General features: G+C 44.9%; 1 protein-coding gene across 1 annotated transcript in view; it reads left to right on the forward strand.

Moving 5' to 3' along the window:
* LOC115099806 (probable ATP-dependent DNA helicase HFM1) overlaps positions 1-18,689 on the forward strand; it is a 358,874-nt gene that overhangs the window by 93,288 nt on the left and 246,897 nt on the right. The window contains exon 7 of the mRNA XM_029617655.1: positions 18,423-18,623. Coding sequence (XP_029473515.1) covers positions 18,423-18,623 — 201 coding nt within the window. The remainder of the gene's footprint in view (positions 1-18,422; positions 18,624-18,689) is intronic.

The following is an 18,689-nucleotide window of genomic DNA, read 5'->3' on the forward strand; positions in this document are numbered from 1 at the left end:
ATCGTCCATGGTTACGAGTTGGATTTTGCCCGCCCGTTAAGGGATCTTTTTCTGATTTCTCCCGCCGGCTCTCTGGCCAAGCAAGAGGTAGTCGGGCAAACCCTGAGTCGCTTGAAATCCCTGGGGGCTATTGTTCCGGTTCCTCCAGAGGAGCGCAGGGCCGGCAGATACTCCATCTATTTCATAGACCCGAAGAAGGAGGGATCCTTCCGGCCAATATTGGATCTCAAGGCAGTCAACCGAGCACTTTGGATTCCCCAATTTCACATGGAGACTCTATGGTCGGTCATTGCGGCCATCCACTCAGGAGAATATTTGGCCTCTTTGGACCTGACCGAGGCGTATCTTCACATCGGGATACACGAGCGCCATCAGGGGTTTCTCCGGTTCATGGTCCTGGGGGAGCATTATTAGTTCCAAGCTCTTCCGTTCGGCTTAGCGACAGCGCCTCGGGTCTTCACCAAGGCAATGGTAGTCGTAGCAGCGGCCCTCCGGCGGGAGGGGATCTTGGTTCACTCATTCCTGGACGATTGGCTCATCCAGGCCAAATCAGAGAGCCTCTGTCAGGAAGCAGTGAGCAAGGTTCTACTCCAGCTCCAGTCCCTTGGTTGGGTGGTCAACTTCCTGGGAGCACGCTTCGATACCTCAGTAGGCAAGGTCTTCCTCACTCGGGAGAGGAGGCTCAAGTTAGTGGCGCAGATCCATCGGCTCATGTCCTTACCCCTGCCCATAGTATGGGATTATTTGCAGGTACTTGTTTCCATGGCGTCTTCTCTGGAGGTGGTTCCCTGGGCGTGGGTGCATATGAGACCATTACAACGCACATTGCTTTCTCGGTGGGATCCGAAATCGGAGGAATTTCGCCTGCCTTTGCCACTGATGGAACCAGCCAGGTCCAGTCTCGATTGGTGGTTGATTCCAGCCCATTTGTTACAGGGGATGGACCTGGAGGAGCCGCAGTGGGTAATAGTCATGACGGATGCCAGCCTCACTGGTTGGGGAGCAGTTGGCCAGTCACAATCTGCTCAGGGTCGTTGGACAAGTTATCAGGCGACGTGGTCAATCAATCGATTGGAAACCAGGGCGCTACGCCTTGCGTTACGTGTTTTTCTCCCTTTGGTAGCCCAGTGTGCAGTGCGAGTCTTGTCAGACAATGTGACGACGGTAGCCTACATCAACTGCCAAGGGGGAACCAGGAGCCGGTCGGTGGCCTGGGAGGCCGAAAGGCTCATGACGTGGGCAGAGCAACCTCTAGTCCGGTTGGTGGCCTTGCACATAGCCGGGGTGGACAATGTGCAGGCAGACTTTCTTAGCCGCCAACATCTATATCCCGGTGAGTGGGAATTGTCCAACGCAGCTTTCTGGCTGATCACTCGTTGTTGGGGGTTCCACGCCTCGACCTGATGGCAACTTGGACAAATGCAAAGGCACCCCGGTTTTTCAGTCGTCAGAGAGACCACAAGTTGGAAGGAGTGGATGCTCTTGTTCTTCCGTGGCCTCGTGGCGTACTACTGTATGTGTTTCCGCCTTGGCCAGTAGTGGGCAAGATCGTGCGTCGGATAGAGAACCACGTGGGGTCTGTCAATCTGGTAGCCCCAGAGTGGCCCCGAAGGCCATGGTTTGCGGATCTGATCTTGTTGGTGATCGACGGTCCGGTGCGTCTCACCTACCTTCCGAATCTTCTTCGACAAGGTCCAGTATTTTTAGATCGAGCGGATTGCTTTTGTCTAGCGGCTTGGCTTATGAGAGGAGGCAATTGAGGAAGAGGGGATATTCGGATTCGGTTATTTCTACCCTCTTGCAAGCACGGAAATCGTCCACGTTGTTGGCCTATATTCGTGTTTGGAGAGTTTTCGACTTTTGGTGCCAAAGTTTGAACGTCCCCCCGCGTCTGGCTTCGGTGGCACACATCCTATCCTTCCCGCAGGAGGGACTGAAGAAAGGTCTAGCTTGCAGTTCTCTCCAGGTGCAGGTCGCAGCACTGGGTTGCCTGCAGGGTAAGATTGATGGCTTTTCGCTGGCAGCTCATCCAGATGTGTCCCATTTTTTTGAAGGGGGCCAAGCATTTGCGTCCACCGGTATGACAAATTTGTCCTGCCTGGAGCTTGAATTTAGTTCTTAAGGGCTTATGTGGTCTTCTTTTGAGCCCCTCTGGCGGGCTACGTTGAAGGATTTGACACTCAAGACTGTTTTGTTGGTAGCCATTACCTCCGCATGGCGAATTTCAGAGCTTCAAGCTTTGTCGTGTCAGGATCCATATCTTCGTATTTCGGATTCCGGAGTTTTGCTGCGGACCGTTCCCTCCTTCTTGCCCAAGGTGGTATTGGCTTTTCATGTCAATCAGATGGTAGAGTTACTGGCCTTCCCGAATTTGGATCTGTATAAGTTGGATGTGCGCCGAGTTCTCCTTCGCTATCTAGAGGTGACCAATGCTTTTCGATTATCGGATCATTTGTTTGTCTTATTGACTGGTCCTAGACGGGGACACAAGGCATCCAAAGCTACGGTTGTGAGGTGGTTGAAGGAGGCCATTTCCTCCACTTACCTTTGCGCTGGGCGGGCCATACCAGAAGGCTTGAAAGCGCACTCTACCAGGTCTCAAGCGGCCTCTTGGGCTGATAGCCAGTCGGTCTCGCCGCAGGAGATTTGTAGAGCAGCCACTTGGAAATCCTTGCATGCTTTTGCGAAACATTATCGTGTGGACGTCCGGGATCCGGAGGACGACTGTTTTGGCAGCAGTGTTCTTCGTGCGGGACTCTCCAGATCCCACCTCAATTAGGGCAGCTCTGGTATATCCCAGCAGTCTGGACTGATCCTGGTACATACAGGGAAAGGAAAATTGGTTCTTACCTGCTAATTTTCGTTCCTGTAGTACCAAGGATCAGTCCAGACGCCCACCCTTGGGTTTTTTGGAGAGTCCGTTTTTTCTGTATGTTTTCTTCCTTCTTCTTACTTCGGCAGAGTTCTTTACAGGCATGGGAAGGAATCTTCTTGATTGATATGTTATGTGGCGGTACGGTTTGTTTCTTTTACCACGCGTATTGTTGTAGCCACTGGTTGTTATGTTTGGGGATTTGTTCTCCTTTATTGGTTATTCTGCTTTGATATCCTTTATTGGTTTGATATCCTTTATTGGTTTGATATCCTTTATTGATATCCTTTATTGGTTTGATATCCTTTATTGGTTATTGATATCCTTTATTGGTTATTGATATCCTTTATTGGTTTGATATCCTTTATTGGTTTGATATCCTTTATTGGTTATTCTGCTTTGGTAAATATTGTGCTGTTCAATTTCTCCCCTTCCATCCCAAGTTTATTTTCCTTGTTTTTTGTAACTTTCCCTCTCCCTTTTTCTGATTCACTGTATTTAAAGTTCAAGGTTCTTATTGAAAATATTGTTTTTTACGTTACGTTATGCTTTACACTCCTTGTTATTTGTAAACCGGGTTGATGTGATGCCTATCATGAAACTCGGTATAACAAAAACAATAAATAAATAAATAAATAAATATCGTATATACTGAGGGATCGCAGGTGGCACAGCAGCTTAAGAGGGGTGCCTTTTCAATTTTCTTTTCTCTGACTCCCTCTGCTGGAAGGGAGACACAACCCAGTGGTCTGGACTTATCCTTGGTACTACAGGAACGAAAATTAGCAGATAAGAACCAATTTTCCTTTCTTTTAAACTTTTTATTTAACTTTTTGGCAACCAAATATCCAATCAATAATGTAAAATAGTGACACAAAAACAGATAGAAAACATCATTAGCAACGGGTAAGAGAAAACAACCAATCATTTCTTAGCATTCAGACAGGTTAATCCACACCAGTGGTTAAGTACCTCTACAAGGAGATGAAGATTGAGCAAAGGTGATGTCATGATATATATATATATATATATATATATACCCCTGCAGTGACATCAGCCCACCAGTATTCTCAATCTCCAACAGATGGTGGACATGCATCTCCCTACTGGGGATTACTTTAAATAAATAAATAAATAGATAGATAGATAGATAGATAGATAGAAGAAGAAGAAGGAAATTAATTCACCTTGCTCTCCTGTGGTGATACCTTATGGTTCCTCCCTCAGTCGAGTGAAGTCATAAGTTAAGTACTATACTAACTTTTTTCAAGCTAAGAAAATGTGTAGCTTGACAACAAGACAATAATATCTTTCCCTGTACGTACCCGGATCGGTCCAGACACCTGGCTTTTGCCTCTGCACCAGCAGATGGAGACAGAGCAAGATTTGACTGGCTCAGCCACATATAGCAGGGTGCCACCCACAGCCTCTCAGTCTTACTCTGTCTCCAGCAGATGGTGCAGGTGCAATAGCCACAGCCTCTGGGATCCCCAGGGAAGAAAGTTTATTGTGTGGTTGTTGTAGGTTAGTTAGTCAGGATTCTGTTTTAAAAAAAAAAAAGAGAAGAAAGAAGTCAGTCCCTTGTCCTGGGAGCCTCCCAGGGGGGTAGAACGTTCTGAGGGGACCATCCCCCCCTGGTCGAGGCCGCTGCTAAGGGTCGAGGACCCGGCCTCTCTGGTTAGCAGCAGCATCAGGGGTGACACAGAGGAGCCCGGTTCACTCACCCCTACTGGAGCAGGGGTCCAGTACCAGGGACAGCGACGGCAAGTACAGAAAGAAAAAAAAAAGAGCGTTTTTATTTGGGTCTCTGCGCGCTGACTCTCCGCTACTTGGCTCGAGTTATTTCGCTGTGCTTTCCATTTTTAATTTTCAGGGGTCAGTCGGCGGAGGGTGTAGATGCTGCGGGGGTCGGTGCGTGCGCGCTTATCCCGCAACGGAATTTGTTCAAATTGTGTGCCGGGCAGTGAGGGACCGTTTGAGTCCGGTCGGGGGGGGGGCTGGTCTCGGGTGCCGTGTTCGCCGCCGCGCGATGGCCAGAATGCCGCGGGCAGTGCAGAGCCGTTCCCGCTCAGCGCAGGAGCGGCGGCTAATTTAGATTCTTTTCAGGAGTCCACACGGGCTGCTTTGGGGGATGGCCCAATGCCTCTCTCGCTTTCTCCTCAGCAGCGGCCGTCCCGGGGGGGCTCCCTCGGGGGGGCTGCCTCTCTTTTACCAGAGGATAGCCTGGATGAGGCATCCTCTGCGTCGGACTCATCCTTTTCATCGGACTTTGTGCTTTTGCTGCAAAAAGTTCTGAAGCACAAGGTCCTGAGAAAGAAGGCAGGAAAGAAATTGGCTCCTGGGGGACTAGGGCTGCAGCCTAGTCCCGGAAGAAGCGGTCTAGGAATAGGTCCCAGAGGGGCTCGGACCCGCCAAAGGATAAGCGGCCATTACGGTCAGTCCCTCAGGACACGGACACGGAGTCCACGTCTCCGGATGAGACGGATCCACTCACAAGACCCCTGGGGGGGGGCCGACGAGGCGGATGGAGAGGTGCTGGCTCAGCCTGGTACCAGCAAGGGAACCCCAGCGGTGGAAGGTGACTACCCGAAAGTGATTCGGCTCTTTAAAAAGGATGAGCTGGCTCCGCTCATCCCATCCATACTTCAGGAGCTCAGCTTAGAGGTTCCACTAGTGGAGTCCGGCCTGGGGCCAAAATGGACCCAGTTTTGTTGGGCCTCAGTGGTCCGACGGTTGCCTTTCCATTCCATTATTCAGCGACGGACATACTGTTCCGGGAATGGGACACTCCTGAATTGGGTCTGAAGGTGAGTAAGGCCATGGATAAACTTTATCCGCTTTCAGAGGACACACAGGAGCTGCTCCGCCTTCCTAGAGTGGACGCAGCGGTGTTGGCCGTGACAAAGAGGTCGACTATTCCAGTCACGGGGGCGACAGCCCTCAAGGACTTACAGGATAGGAAACTTGAGCTCCAACTTAAGAAGGTTTTTGAGGTCTCAGCTCTGGGAGTCCGCACAGCGATATGTAGTAATTTTGCCCTGAGGGCGGGCCTGCGCTGGGCACAGCAGCTCCAGGCCAATGAGGATCTCTCAGTAGAAGAAGCTGCTCAGGCGAATCGTTTGGAGGCGGTGATTGCTTACAGCGCGGATGCCTTGTATGACCTTCTGCGCACGTCGGCCAGATCTATGGTGTCTGTGGTTTCCGCGTGCCGCCTACTATAGCTTCGGAATTGGGCGGTGGATGGTTCGTCTAAGGCTCACCTTGGCTCCTTCCCGTTCAAGGGGAAGTTGTTGTTTGGCAAACAGTTGGATGATCTGATGCAATCTCTCGGAGAAAACAAGGCTTTTAAGTTGCCTGAGGACAGGTCTAGGCCTAGGAGCTCTTTTTCTAATAGGACCCGGTACTGGGGGAACAGGAAGTCTCGTCTAGCGAGGTCCTCGGGATCGTCGTACCGTCCAAGCTCGTCACGGCAGCCGTTGTGCCCTCAGTCCTTTCGTGGCAGACGATTTGGGAAGCAAAGCGGGCCTCCATCGGGAACGGGGGCTAAGACTTCCTAATAAAAGTCGTTTGGTCCATTCCTCGCGGCAGGTTCCTCTCCCGGTGCCCGCTCTTTGTCGAGGAATGGACCAAGATAACATCGGACCAGTGGGTCCTCACCGTGATAAGTCAAGGTTACGCTTTAGATTTTGTAGAGATTCCTACAGACAAATTTCTCGTTTCACCTTGCGAGTACCTGGAAAAGCGAAGGGCGGTGCAGGACACTCTACAGCGCCTAGAGGACTTGGGAGCAATCACCTCCGTGCCTCCCGGGCAACAAAGCAAGGGTCGATACTCCATTTACTTCATAGTACCCAAGAAGGAGGGGACATTCAGACCAATATTGGACTTGAAGAGGGTCAACAGGTGTCTACAGTTTCCACGCTTCAAAATGGAGACGATTCGGTCGGTGGTTGCCTCAGTTCGACCAGGCGAATTCCTGGCCTCTCTGGATTTCATGGAAGAGTACCTCTACATAGGCATTCAGCCATTTTATCAGAGGTTTCTCAGGTTCTGCATTCTGGGCAGACACTATCAATTCAGAGCTCTCCCTTTCGGCCTCGCCACCGCCCCTCGCACGTTTACCAAGGTAATGGTGGTGGTGGCAGCCCAACTCCGGAGAGAGGGGTTCCTGGTGCATCCCTAGTTGGACAATTGGTTGATTTGGGCAAAGTCCGAGCTGCAGTGTCAGAAGGCGGTCACCAGGGTCCTACAGCTCTTGCGTTCTCTCGGATGGGTGGTCAATCTTGCGGCGTCCCACATCGCCGGGGTAGACAATGTTCAGGCGGACTTCCTCAGTCGGCATCATCTAGATCCCGGGGAATGGGAGCTAGTGGAGGATGCGTTTCAACTCATCTGCGAAAGGTGGGGCACGCCTCACATGGACCTGATGGCCACGTTTCAGAACGCAAAAGCCCCACAATTTTACAGCTGACGGAGCGAGAGAGGGGCTGAAGGGGTTGATGCGCTAGTGCCTCCATGGCCCACAAACGTGTTACTGTACGTGTTCCCTCCCTGGCCTCTGATCGGCAAGGTGCTTTGACGCATAGAACTGCATCCGACGGACGTGATCCTGGTGGCGCTGGAATGGCCGCAGCATCTGTGGTTCGCGGATCTCCTCCACTTGGCGGTCGAGTCGCCCCTTCGCTTTCGGGAGTCCACGGCTTCTTCATCAGGGCCCCGTTTGGAGGCAGCGGATCACTTCTGTCTCACGGCATGGCTTTTGAGAGGAAATGCTTGAAGAATAAAGGGTTTTCTGATGTGGTGGTAGCCACGTTGTTAAGGTCTAGGAAACAGTCTACGTCATTAGCCTACGTTGGGGTCTGGTCGGTGTTTGAGGATTGGTGTAGAGATCACAGTGTGGATCCTATGAGAGCTTCAGTGTCCAATGTCCTAGCCTTCCTTCAGGCTGGTTTCTCTAAAGGGCTTTCTTGTAGTACCCTTCGGGTCCAGGTGGCGGTGCTTGGTTGTCTTAGAGGTAAGGTACACGGGGTGTCTTTTGCTCTACATCCAGATGTCGCTTGTTTATTTGGGGGGCTAAGCATTTACGTCCTCCGTTGCGCCACCCGTACCCGTCCTGGAACCTCAATTGGGTGCTTTCGGCCTTATGTTCGTCGCTTTTTGAGCCTATCAAGCGGGCGACGCTAAAGGATCTTACGCTAAAAGTGGTGTTCCTCACCGTGATTACTTCGGCTAGGCGAGTATCGGAATTGCAAGTTCTGTCGTGTAGGGAGCCGTTCTTACGGATCTCGGATTCAGGGGTCTCTTTGTGGACGGTTCCTTCCTTTCTGCCTAAGGTGGTGTCGGCTTTTCACTTGAATCAGTCGATTGAGCTCCCCTCCTTTCCTGAAGGGGAGCGGGCGGATCCTAGGGCGAGAGATTTACGGAAACTGGATGTTCGCAGGGCGTTACTTCAGTATCTTGAGGTTACCAATCCCTTCCGCGTTTCGGACCATCTATTTGTCTTGTGTACTGGTCCCAAGAGAGGAGGGGTGGCTTCCAAAACCACGATCGCTCGCTGGCTCAAGGAGGCCATTGGTTCTGCATACTTGCTACGGGGGCAGCCTGTCCCCGTGGGCCTTCGGGCTCATTCTACACGGTCTCAGGCCGCTTCTTGGGCGGAATCTTCGCAAGTGTCACCTCAGGAAATTTGTAGGGCGGCTACTTGGAAGTCGTTGCATACTTTTGCAAGACGTTACCGCTTAGATGTTCAGGCTGCAGCTTCGGGTGGTTTTGGTGAGGGAGTACTCCGAGCGGGACTCTCTGGTTCCCATCCTAGGTAAGTTGGCTCTGGTACATCCCAGGTTCTGGACTGATCCGGGTATGTACAGGGAAAGGAAAATTAGTTTCTTACCTGATAATTTTCGTTCCTGTAGTACCACGGATCAGTCCAGGGACCCACCCGTGTCTGTGTGTGTGTGTGTACTCTGAAGTAACGGAGAGTCCGCTCGTGGATTCTTTTCCTTGCTATTTGTTGTTTTGTCGTTCACTCCTTTGGTTCTGGGAGTTAGTTCCAGTTGGGGGTTTGCACTTGGCCTTGTTTGGGTTCAACATAGTTAGGTAGTCTGGTTGTTTGTTCCATTCTGCTTTGACATTACGTAAGACTGAGAGGCTGTGGGTGGCACCCTGCTATATGTGGCTAAGCCAGTCAAATCTTGCTCTGTCTCCATCTGCTGGTACGGAGGCAAAACCCAGGTGTCTGGATTGATCCGTGGTACTACAGGAACGAAAATTATCAGGTAAGAAACTAATTTTCCTTTAAGCAACCGATGATTAAAACCTTTGCACTATAGAAGCATTCTTGCTCTTATGGGTTACCCGGTACACAATCCAGGAATCTAGTGCATTATGATGGTTGCTGAACGAATACAGTAAAAGTACCACATAAGTCCATAGTTTTCAGTGAGAAATAAGTATAGATTTGATTTTGATTGTTTTTCTCACAATAAGAGATTTTTTTTATATATAGTATTGCTGTTTAAACCCTGTCATGCTCATCCATGGGGGCTGTTAGAACTATTACCTGTCCCCCAAGAGACCATGGTCTCACATTGCTATGGATTTTATTATAGACCTTCCATGCTCTAACAGTTATATGGTCATTTGGGTCATCGCAGACCAATTCTCAAAATTGGCCCATTTCATACCTCTTTCTGGTCTGCCTTCTGCCCCAGAGCTGGCTCTTAACATGTATTTCAACTCTACAGCCTAGCCAAACATGTATTCTCTGATCTTGGAATCCAGTTCATTGCCAAATTCTGGAGGAAACTATACCAGAAATTTAAGATGTCTTTGGACTTTTCATCAGCTTACCACCCACAGACCAATGGACATACCAAACAAACCAATCAAAATTTCAAGGACTTCCCATAGACTTTTGTTACCTTGGCAGAATTCTGCAGTATTTTACTGCTTCACATATTTATATTTTGTAGCATGATGTAATGAGGCACAACCTGGTCTGAGGCAGGAAAACCTGAGTTGGAATAAGAAAGAGAGAACCAAGATCTGGGTTAGACAGCAGAGGGTGCTGGAGGGTCTGAAGAGAACTATAATTCCCAGGTTTATGGAGGCACAGCTTGACCTATGGGCTAGAGAAGAGGCAGAGCAGGCAGCTGAGCAGAGCTGCAGTGAATCAGACACACCTGAGCCAATGGTGATAGAGGAAGAAGGTGTGCCTGAATGGTTCAGGTGGTCTGAAAAGCCCAGCTCTTCAGAGCAGCGGGAGGAGGAGATGGACATAGATTCCCTAACAGAGTCCTCAGAAAGCAGCATGGAAACAGCATGAGTGACATTGTTAGGGGAAGGGCAATTTAATGTGTTATGAAGAATGTTTTTCTTTAGTTAAGCTACACTGTGTTTTCTGTTTGTTTGGCATGGGAAGGCTGCAACCTGCTGCACAACCGAGGGGAGTTGGGGCGGGTTGTGCAACTCCCAGGCAGGGCGGTTATTTGGCTGAGAAAGCCAGACAGTGTAGCCTTGTGCAAAGAGGAGTTTTCTGACCCACTTGAGACTATTAGGGGGGAACTTTACAAGAGAGACTGATATGTTTTGACCTCAAACTGTTGTGTTGTGTTTATACATGGGGAACTTGGCGGGACTGTGAGCCAGGTTGTTTCCAGGTTTAAGGACAGGCCATACAGAGGCCAGCAGGCCTGGTTATAATTTCCATCCATTCTTGGAAATCTTTTTTAATTTTAAATAATTGGACCATAATTTTTTTTAAACAGCTCCCTAGAATTCTTTACCACAAGAATCCTCAGATAACTAAACTCATCGCTCATTATCTGGAAAGAAGAAAGACTCTCGAGTATTATAATTTTGGAGCCTAGCAGAAACAATTCTGACTTAGAGTAATTGACTTTATAACTAGACAAATGACCATATAACTTCAGTACACTCATAAATACTGGTACAGATTTCACTGGATCCATCAAGAATATAATGAGAGCATATGCTCCCAGTTCCCTACCTATATTCCCTTAACATCAGGATTATCTCTGATTGCAACTGCAAACGGTTCAGTGGCTAAATCAGACAATAGTGGAGAGTGGGCAGCCCTCCCAGTGCCTCTGGCAATACTGAAAATAGTGGAAAGAGAACATTTAACCTATATGCACACATTCATGCATTGCTACAATCCAGACAATTAATCTCTCAAATAGAAAAGACCATCAAAGGCTTTATCTGTAGCCAGAGAGGCTATCAACCCTGATACTGTATAATTTCTCTGGACTCACAGCTAGGGCAACAAGAACATTTCAAATCCACAAGAGGTTTTCAAATTTAGTTTATTTGGCTTCTTGAAAAGTCAAATGTTCCTGTGAGATGCAATATAACTGCCCTCTATCTGTAATAACTTGCATCTCCCCTCACACAGGAAGAGAGCCTTCTTTTATAATTAAAACATACAGTATTGCCGAAACTTCCAGAAAGGTGTAACCGCCCACAAACACATGATACTGTTGTCATGACAATCTATCCTGTATAGGAAATGCTTGTGAGGACCTCCCTCAACTAAGAATTCTTCTAACCCTGTTCCTCCTCCCACTGTAAACAAGTTCCTTTATCAATGACTTTGCTGGCTTTGTTCTTCTGTTCTTCTCTTGATATTCTTTGTTGTATAAACAGGTAACAAGTCTGGTGTTTGAATAGAAGCTCAGCATGAACTCCATTTCTTGGCACCAGGATTTAATTAAAACAGTCACCTCACAAGATCTTCTATTTCAAATTGGTTTCAGTTCATTGACACCATGCATCTGCAAAATAAAAGCCTGCATCCTGATTTCCTGCAAAATAAATTGCCATGTATTGTGGTGCAGATATTGTCATTGATGCCTTCCTGGCCTGTAATTATAGGCTTTGCAGAGCTTACAAGTTTCCCAAATCTTCTGCATCCTTCGAATCTGTGATAGTCAGAAAGTCTCTCAAAGTTCATTCACCTCTGACAGGCCAGTACAGCAGAGGAGTCTGGGTATTCTTGGTTATCTTAATCAGACATATTCTTCAATACCCTTTTTCTTTAAGTGTAGGATAATGAAAAATAATGTTTCCTTTTATAAATATGCTTTATTCACTATGTATTATGTATCTTTTAACCTAAGATATAGTATTTTAGCCAACACTTAAATATCCAAGTTACTTAAAGAAATGGGCCAATAAGAGCTATACTCTGTACCATCTTTCCCTTTTTTTTATAAATCCCAGATGTGATTCCAGTGTTACCCATTGAATTGAACAAGGCTAATAAAAAGGGAGTCAAGTCTAGACGAAACATTCTATACATATCAATATGATTGCCATCAATCTGATTATTTATCATATGAGAGGGTGTTCACTACTTTCTGTATCTCCAACAAAAAGAACTGGAAGAGGTTAACTTCTCAGTCTGGCTAGGAGTTGCTACCAGTAGATTCAGCAATACTAAAAGCTTTTATATACTCCTCCTGGTGATGCATATAATATAGAAAAATGATCTACAAAAGCCTTTTAAATTCCAGAAAGATCATGAATAATAGAGCCCGAATTGTCCTTTTCACTAGCCATGAAAGTATCAGCCTTGTTGCCATGCTTGTAAAATTGAAATAAAGTGAATTTCAAAGATCTTTCAATTCTATCAACCTCAAGCAACTTAAATTAATCTTTTACTTTTCCAAGTAGATGCATGGTTTTAACCAGTTTTCTTTGTCTTGCTACAAAATCTAAAATTTTTGCTTTAGCAAATCATGTTTATTTTTAGTCTTTTTCTGAAGATAACCGGTATAAGCAATTATTTTACCTTTAAGAAATTGTTTAAAAGTTTCCCATTGTAAGGTGGGACTATACTCAGTCTTGGAATTGTGCAGACTGAATTCAGAGATTGCTTCAGATATTAATATCCAGAACTTGATATCCTCCTAAGATTGAGGTATTTAGCCTGTATTTTTTTCATTATTTATGTACAAATCTTATAATCTGCAACTCTAACAATATTCAGTGCGGTGAACGACCAACACACACAATAAACACATACAAATAACACACACAACCAATACACACACAAAACACATACAAATAAAAACGTTTAATGAAACCTAACCCCCCCCCTTTAAATTTAATTAAAAACCTTCCTAAAAAAATGCTTTTATCAATTTACAAAAATGTAAATAATCAGACTTACTCCATATTTTGAATGGAACAGCATTCTATATCTCAGGGTCCATGATAGAAAAGGCCCTCTTTCTTGCAGTAAAGAATATTGCTTCACTGAAGGTACAGACAATAGTGACTGACTAGAAGAACGTAATGAACAAGCTGCAACATAACATATAACTCTATTATGTATACAATAAGTTTCATCATAAATGGTCTTATGCAATAAAACCAGAATTTTAAATGGTATTCTCTGAATTATAGATGACCAGTGAAGTCTTTCAAATGAAGAGTAACGTTCATTCCACTGAAGGCTGAAAATCATATATACTGTCGTATTTTGAATTACTTGCAAAACCCTTAACTAAACCAGCATTTAATGCAATACAATAATCTAAATTATTTATTACAATAGTCTGTACTACAAGGTGAAAGTCTTGAATGGGAAGTATTTATGACTGCACCTTGGGTTTGATGGCATTTAAATCCAGAGAAACCCCATAGGATGGTGATCAGAGAAACAACTAATTAAAATTGTATTCCTACTCCTTAATAAAACTATATTGGAGGAACACAAAAAAATAGTCAATCCTGCTATACATTTGGAGCCTGATATTTAGCACCACTTAGCTGGATAAGTTGGGATTTATTCAGCTAAGTGGCAGCGTTTGAATGTTCAGCCATGTTCAGTGGCTAATACTTAGCCGGATAACTATTTATCCAGCTAAAATTGTGAAGACAAAAACAATATACAAATTTTAAAAAGGCATGGGATAAACACTGAATCCCTGAAGGCTAGAGTTGGAAATTAAGAAAAGGGTGCATGAGGATAACACTGCATAATGCCCGCATTAAGAAAAAGGGGCGTGTATATGGAAATTTTAGAATTACTGCACCATGCGATAATATATCATTTCGCATCGGTAGTATTGCCTAGTGGGGAGAGGGAGAGAGAACATAGTAGAAATTTCATCTTTGTGAGACTTTCCTCATTCCAAATTTTGTCAAATCTTCACTGAGGTGGACCTTGCTGTTCCCTGGCCCCTAAACCACCACTAACACCTCACCTCGATCTATTACACGCCCCCTCCTATAGGCATATAAATAGTTGTACACTGTGAGGGCTTCCCCAGAGGCTTTCTCTCTACTCCATTTCCTCTTCCCAATTCCCTGTCCCTTCTCCTTCCCCAAGCCCAGAAATGGCCTGAATGCAATTCTAAAATTTTATTGCGATGCGCGACATGTGCATATTATAAAATCAGCTTTGTCTATATCTTGGTGGGATTCTTTCTCTTCCTGGTTCTCTAGTTTGGCCATTCACCTGCGAGGCCTAGTCGGCTTTGCTATTGGATTCCTTGCCCTATGCCTACTGTTATGTTTCTGTCTCCTGTGCATTTGCTCATGCCTGCAACAACTTCGTCCTAAGATGCTTTCTACTGCCAAGATTATGGTCTCTCAGAATAACTACGTGCCTACTCTATACGCTGAACCACGTGTTCTTGAAACTGAATCCCTTATACAAATTTTAAAAAGGCATGGGATAAACACTGAATCCCTGAGGGCTTTCCCAGAGGCTCTCTCTCTACTCCATTTCCTCTTCCCAATTCCCTGTCCCGTCTCCTTCCCCAAGCCCAGAAATGGCCGAAATGCAATTCTAAAATTTTATTGCGATGCACGACATGTGCATATTATAAAATCAGCATTGTCTATATCTTGGTGGGATTCTTTCTCTTCCTGGTTCTCTAGTTTGGCCATTCACCTGCGAGGCCTAGTCGGCTTTGCTATTGGATTCCTTGCCCTATGCCTACTGTTATGTTTCTGTCTCCCGTGCATTTGCTCATGCCTGCAACAACTTCGTCCTAAGATGCTTTCTACTGCCAAGATTATGGTCTCTCAGAATAACTACGTGCCTACTCTATATGCTGAACCACGTGTTCTTGAAACTGAATTCCTTTTACAAATTTTAAAAAGGCATGGGATAAACACTGAATCCCTGAGGGCTTTCCCAGAGGCTCTCTCTCTACTCCATTTCCTCTTCCCAATTCCCTGTCCCGTCTCCTTCCCCAAGCCCAGAAATGGCCGAAATGCAATTCTAAAATTTTATTGCGATGCGCGACATGTGCATATTATAAAATCAGCATGTCCATGTGTGCACACCAGAAACTACGCGTATATGGATGCCCGCACATACTTTTGAAAGTTTCCCCCTGTGTGTTTTGTTTTTTTGAGGCTGAATACTATAGTTTTATTTAGTTTACTGTGATTTGGAGATTTTATGTATGTATCTTATGTGATGGCTCACCGTCCGTGAGGCCTCGAGCGCCGCTCTTCCATCTCCAGTCCTGAGTCGCCACCAGTTGCCCCGGTCCCTGGAGTTCGATATGTTCACATAACTCCCTGAGTCCGTGCCTCTGCTGGCCCTGGTTTCGCTGGGCTTTTGGGTACCTTTCAGGCAGGGTTGGGGGTACACAGTCCCCCCAATCCCCAGAGACAACACAAAGAGCAGGATAGTTCCTTCAAAGCAGTTTAATAAGTAACAACTGGAGGCATTACATGGGGTTTGTCCCCTCCCCCTCCAGCCCTCTGATTCCCTTACAAGCAGTGCTAGTTCAGAGCACTCATTTACCTCCTCTGTTCAACCCTATTACAAGCCCTAACCCCACAGGCTCCTTTAGGGGAAAGAGTATCCTTCACCCAGCCACCTGGATTACCCCGTATCCATGCCTGAACTGGAGGACTCCTCTATCCCTGAACCTACCTCCATCTCCTCCCCCTCTGACTCCGAAGAGCTGGGTTTTTGTGGCCAGTTCCACCAAGGGGGCACACCCTCTTCCTCCTCCTCCATGGACTCATCGGTGTCTGCCTCATTAGCATCTATGCCCTTCACCTGTTCGCCTTCAGGCTTTCCTCCCCTGTCTGGTGGTGTTTCAGGGAAGCTGGGATTCGTAGTTCTTCTCTTCTTCCCTTGCGCCCCCTGCTGTCTGGCTCTGGTACTCTTGCTGCTCTTATGGCAGCTTGTCAGCTCCTGCCTGCGGCCGGGCTGCGCTACATCACACTTATTACGAACTGGTTTGAGCCATATCTGATGGTATATGCATTTTCTTAAATAAATAGATTGTGCCATCTGAATATTGCCATTCTTGGCTGGCTTCCCCTTCACCAGGAGCTGTGTACTGTTAAGCTTTAGAAAGCTGTCCTTACAGGGAAATTCAGTAAGTCCAGCAGTCGTTTTTAAAAGAATATTACTAGGTTGCTCCCTTCAGCCTTCTCGGGATCACCAAGCACCCTAATGTTGCAACATGAATGATTCTCCAACTGATTGAGTTTGTCTAGTGCGGAGGTATAATTTAATTCCAACTTGTCAATTTTAGCTCTAGCTGAGGTGAATGTCATTTTGAGATTGATTACCTTCATATCAACTTTTATGCGAGTCGCATTATGCTGAACTGCTTCTACTAACTGAGCCATTTTGTCTATAATAACCTCCAGATGAGAGTCAATTTATCAATGATCTTGATAGCAAATACTTCCATTAACTTTTGAATATACATGTTATTTCTAGAGTGATTTACTATCCCTGTTCCAGTCTCTTCATCAGAGGCTGAATTTTCCACGTGCCCCACTTTCTCCATACACTGCTTAGTAGCTAATTTTTTTAATCTCCCTGATCTGCCTACAGAAAGGGGTTTGCCCTTTTTCTTACTTCTTTAGCTATTTTTTTCAATGGTCACTTTGGCACCAGCTGTGATCAAGATAAGAAAATCAGCTTAGGCCTGGCTGAAGCACACACATGGAGCAGCTACCCTTCTCAGAGCACTACTGGAAGTCTTCCCCATTTATGAGTATTTTTAAGAATAGATTTGTATTTCAATTTTGGAGGTAGATGATTATGTACTCAATGAGCATTTGTAAGTGCTTCAGCTGGCAGTTGTATGATTTTAAAACAGTGTCTTCTTTACAAGTTACTAGCTATCAAGGTAGCCATCATAATAGGCACTCCCAGCATCGAACTACCTTCATTTGCCTTCTATTAATCATAGGCCAAAGGTTCATTTTTAAAGTTTTGTTTTTTTTATATTATGCAGATAAAATGCACTTATCTTGTGTCTTTTGGAAGAACAAACTCCCTGACATGGGACCATGTTTTGAGCGTCTGCATCAGGGACATTCTGTCTTGTAACATCAATCGTTTTTTTAATATTTTGTAGAAGAAATTGTTGTTTACCATTTTTGCCATGGTTTACTTTCTTCGCTAAATGAACCTTAGGCCTACATTTAAATAGAAGGCAAATGAAGGTAAATTTCTGCTGGGAGTGCCTATTGATGGCTAGTAAGTTGTAAAGAAGATACTGTTTAGTTTTATGATACAATTGTGCTCTTCAGTTATTACACCATGGTTGTTGTCAGTTATATGATCCCTTCATTAATTTCCTATTCTTAAATAGTCACATGGCAGTGTTTGAAATATGTGCATTGCAAATGCTAATCCTTTGTACATGTTTGAGGCACACACAACTTAGTTATAGTAAAATATCAAAAGTCATATAAAGGAAGATAAAAATCTTAATTTATCATAGTTAATTGTATTTTTATGATACTTTTATTTTCTTATATGTGTTATCAAACATTTTTAAAAACTCATATGAAAAATGAAATATGTAGTAGGAAATTTTCTTGAAAGTAACTAATAAATTTCAGGTAAACTGGTAACTGCCTGTTCCCAGTAGCAGTATTAAGGTCACAAAACCATAGAAATAAAAAAAAAAAGTTAATTAGGAAAATATTTGGAGAAATTGCATGTGTCATGTAAAAAAACATTAGAAAAAATGAAGCAGCAGTACTTACTCGATGACTCAAAATATCAGCTTAGCTATATTTTGCTTATATTGCTTCTGATTTACAGTAGGTTTTGATAATAGATCTCATTTTTTGTACATTTTGGGTTTTTTTTAAGTGAAAGATATTTGTCTTTTATTTTTGACTACATAAAACTTGTTTAAAAAATATCCTTCCATAAGTCTGCAGTTCATGCCAGTTTCATGTTTAACATGTATGGTTGGTATGATATTTGATTGAGGCTCTGATAAAGGTCAACACAGAGATGCAGTGTCTGAGTTTACCTAGATTTAAAATAATGGGAATATCAAAGTAGAAAGAGCTTTCACATATATAAATCAGAATGAAAAAAGAGGATCTTAATGACACTGGGAACAGTTCAGTCCTGCTCAGGATATGATAATTTATTTTTGACCGAGATGTCAAATTTTTGTCCTGAATTTTTCTATGTCCTGAGAAAGGGTGATTCGATGCCATTATTTTTATTTGAAATATAGCGCTAGTGTTGATACTAAATGTGAAAATAACACCTTATTCTTCATTACAGATTGCAGAATGGCTTTCCCATGGCAAAGCAACAGCTGTATGTCTGAAAATAGATGAAACACATCGACCAGTAAAGCTGCGCAAAGTAGTACTAGGTTTCCCCTGCAGCAGCAGTCAAACAGAATTTAAATTTGATTTAAGCCTTAATTACAAAATATCGAATGTTATACAGACATACTCAGACCAAAAACCAGCACTTGTGGTATGCAAGACTTTCTTGTTTAATTTTAAATAATGTTACGTTTTTAGTACAAAGAAATTAAAAATT

This window comes from Rhinatrema bivittatum, chromosome 10 (genome assembly GCF_901001135.1).
Source record: "Rhinatrema bivittatum chromosome 10, aRhiBiv1.1, whole genome shotgun sequence".
Lineage (NCBI taxonomy): Eukaryota > Metazoa > Chordata > Amphibia > Gymnophiona > Rhinatrematidae > Rhinatrema > Rhinatrema bivittatum.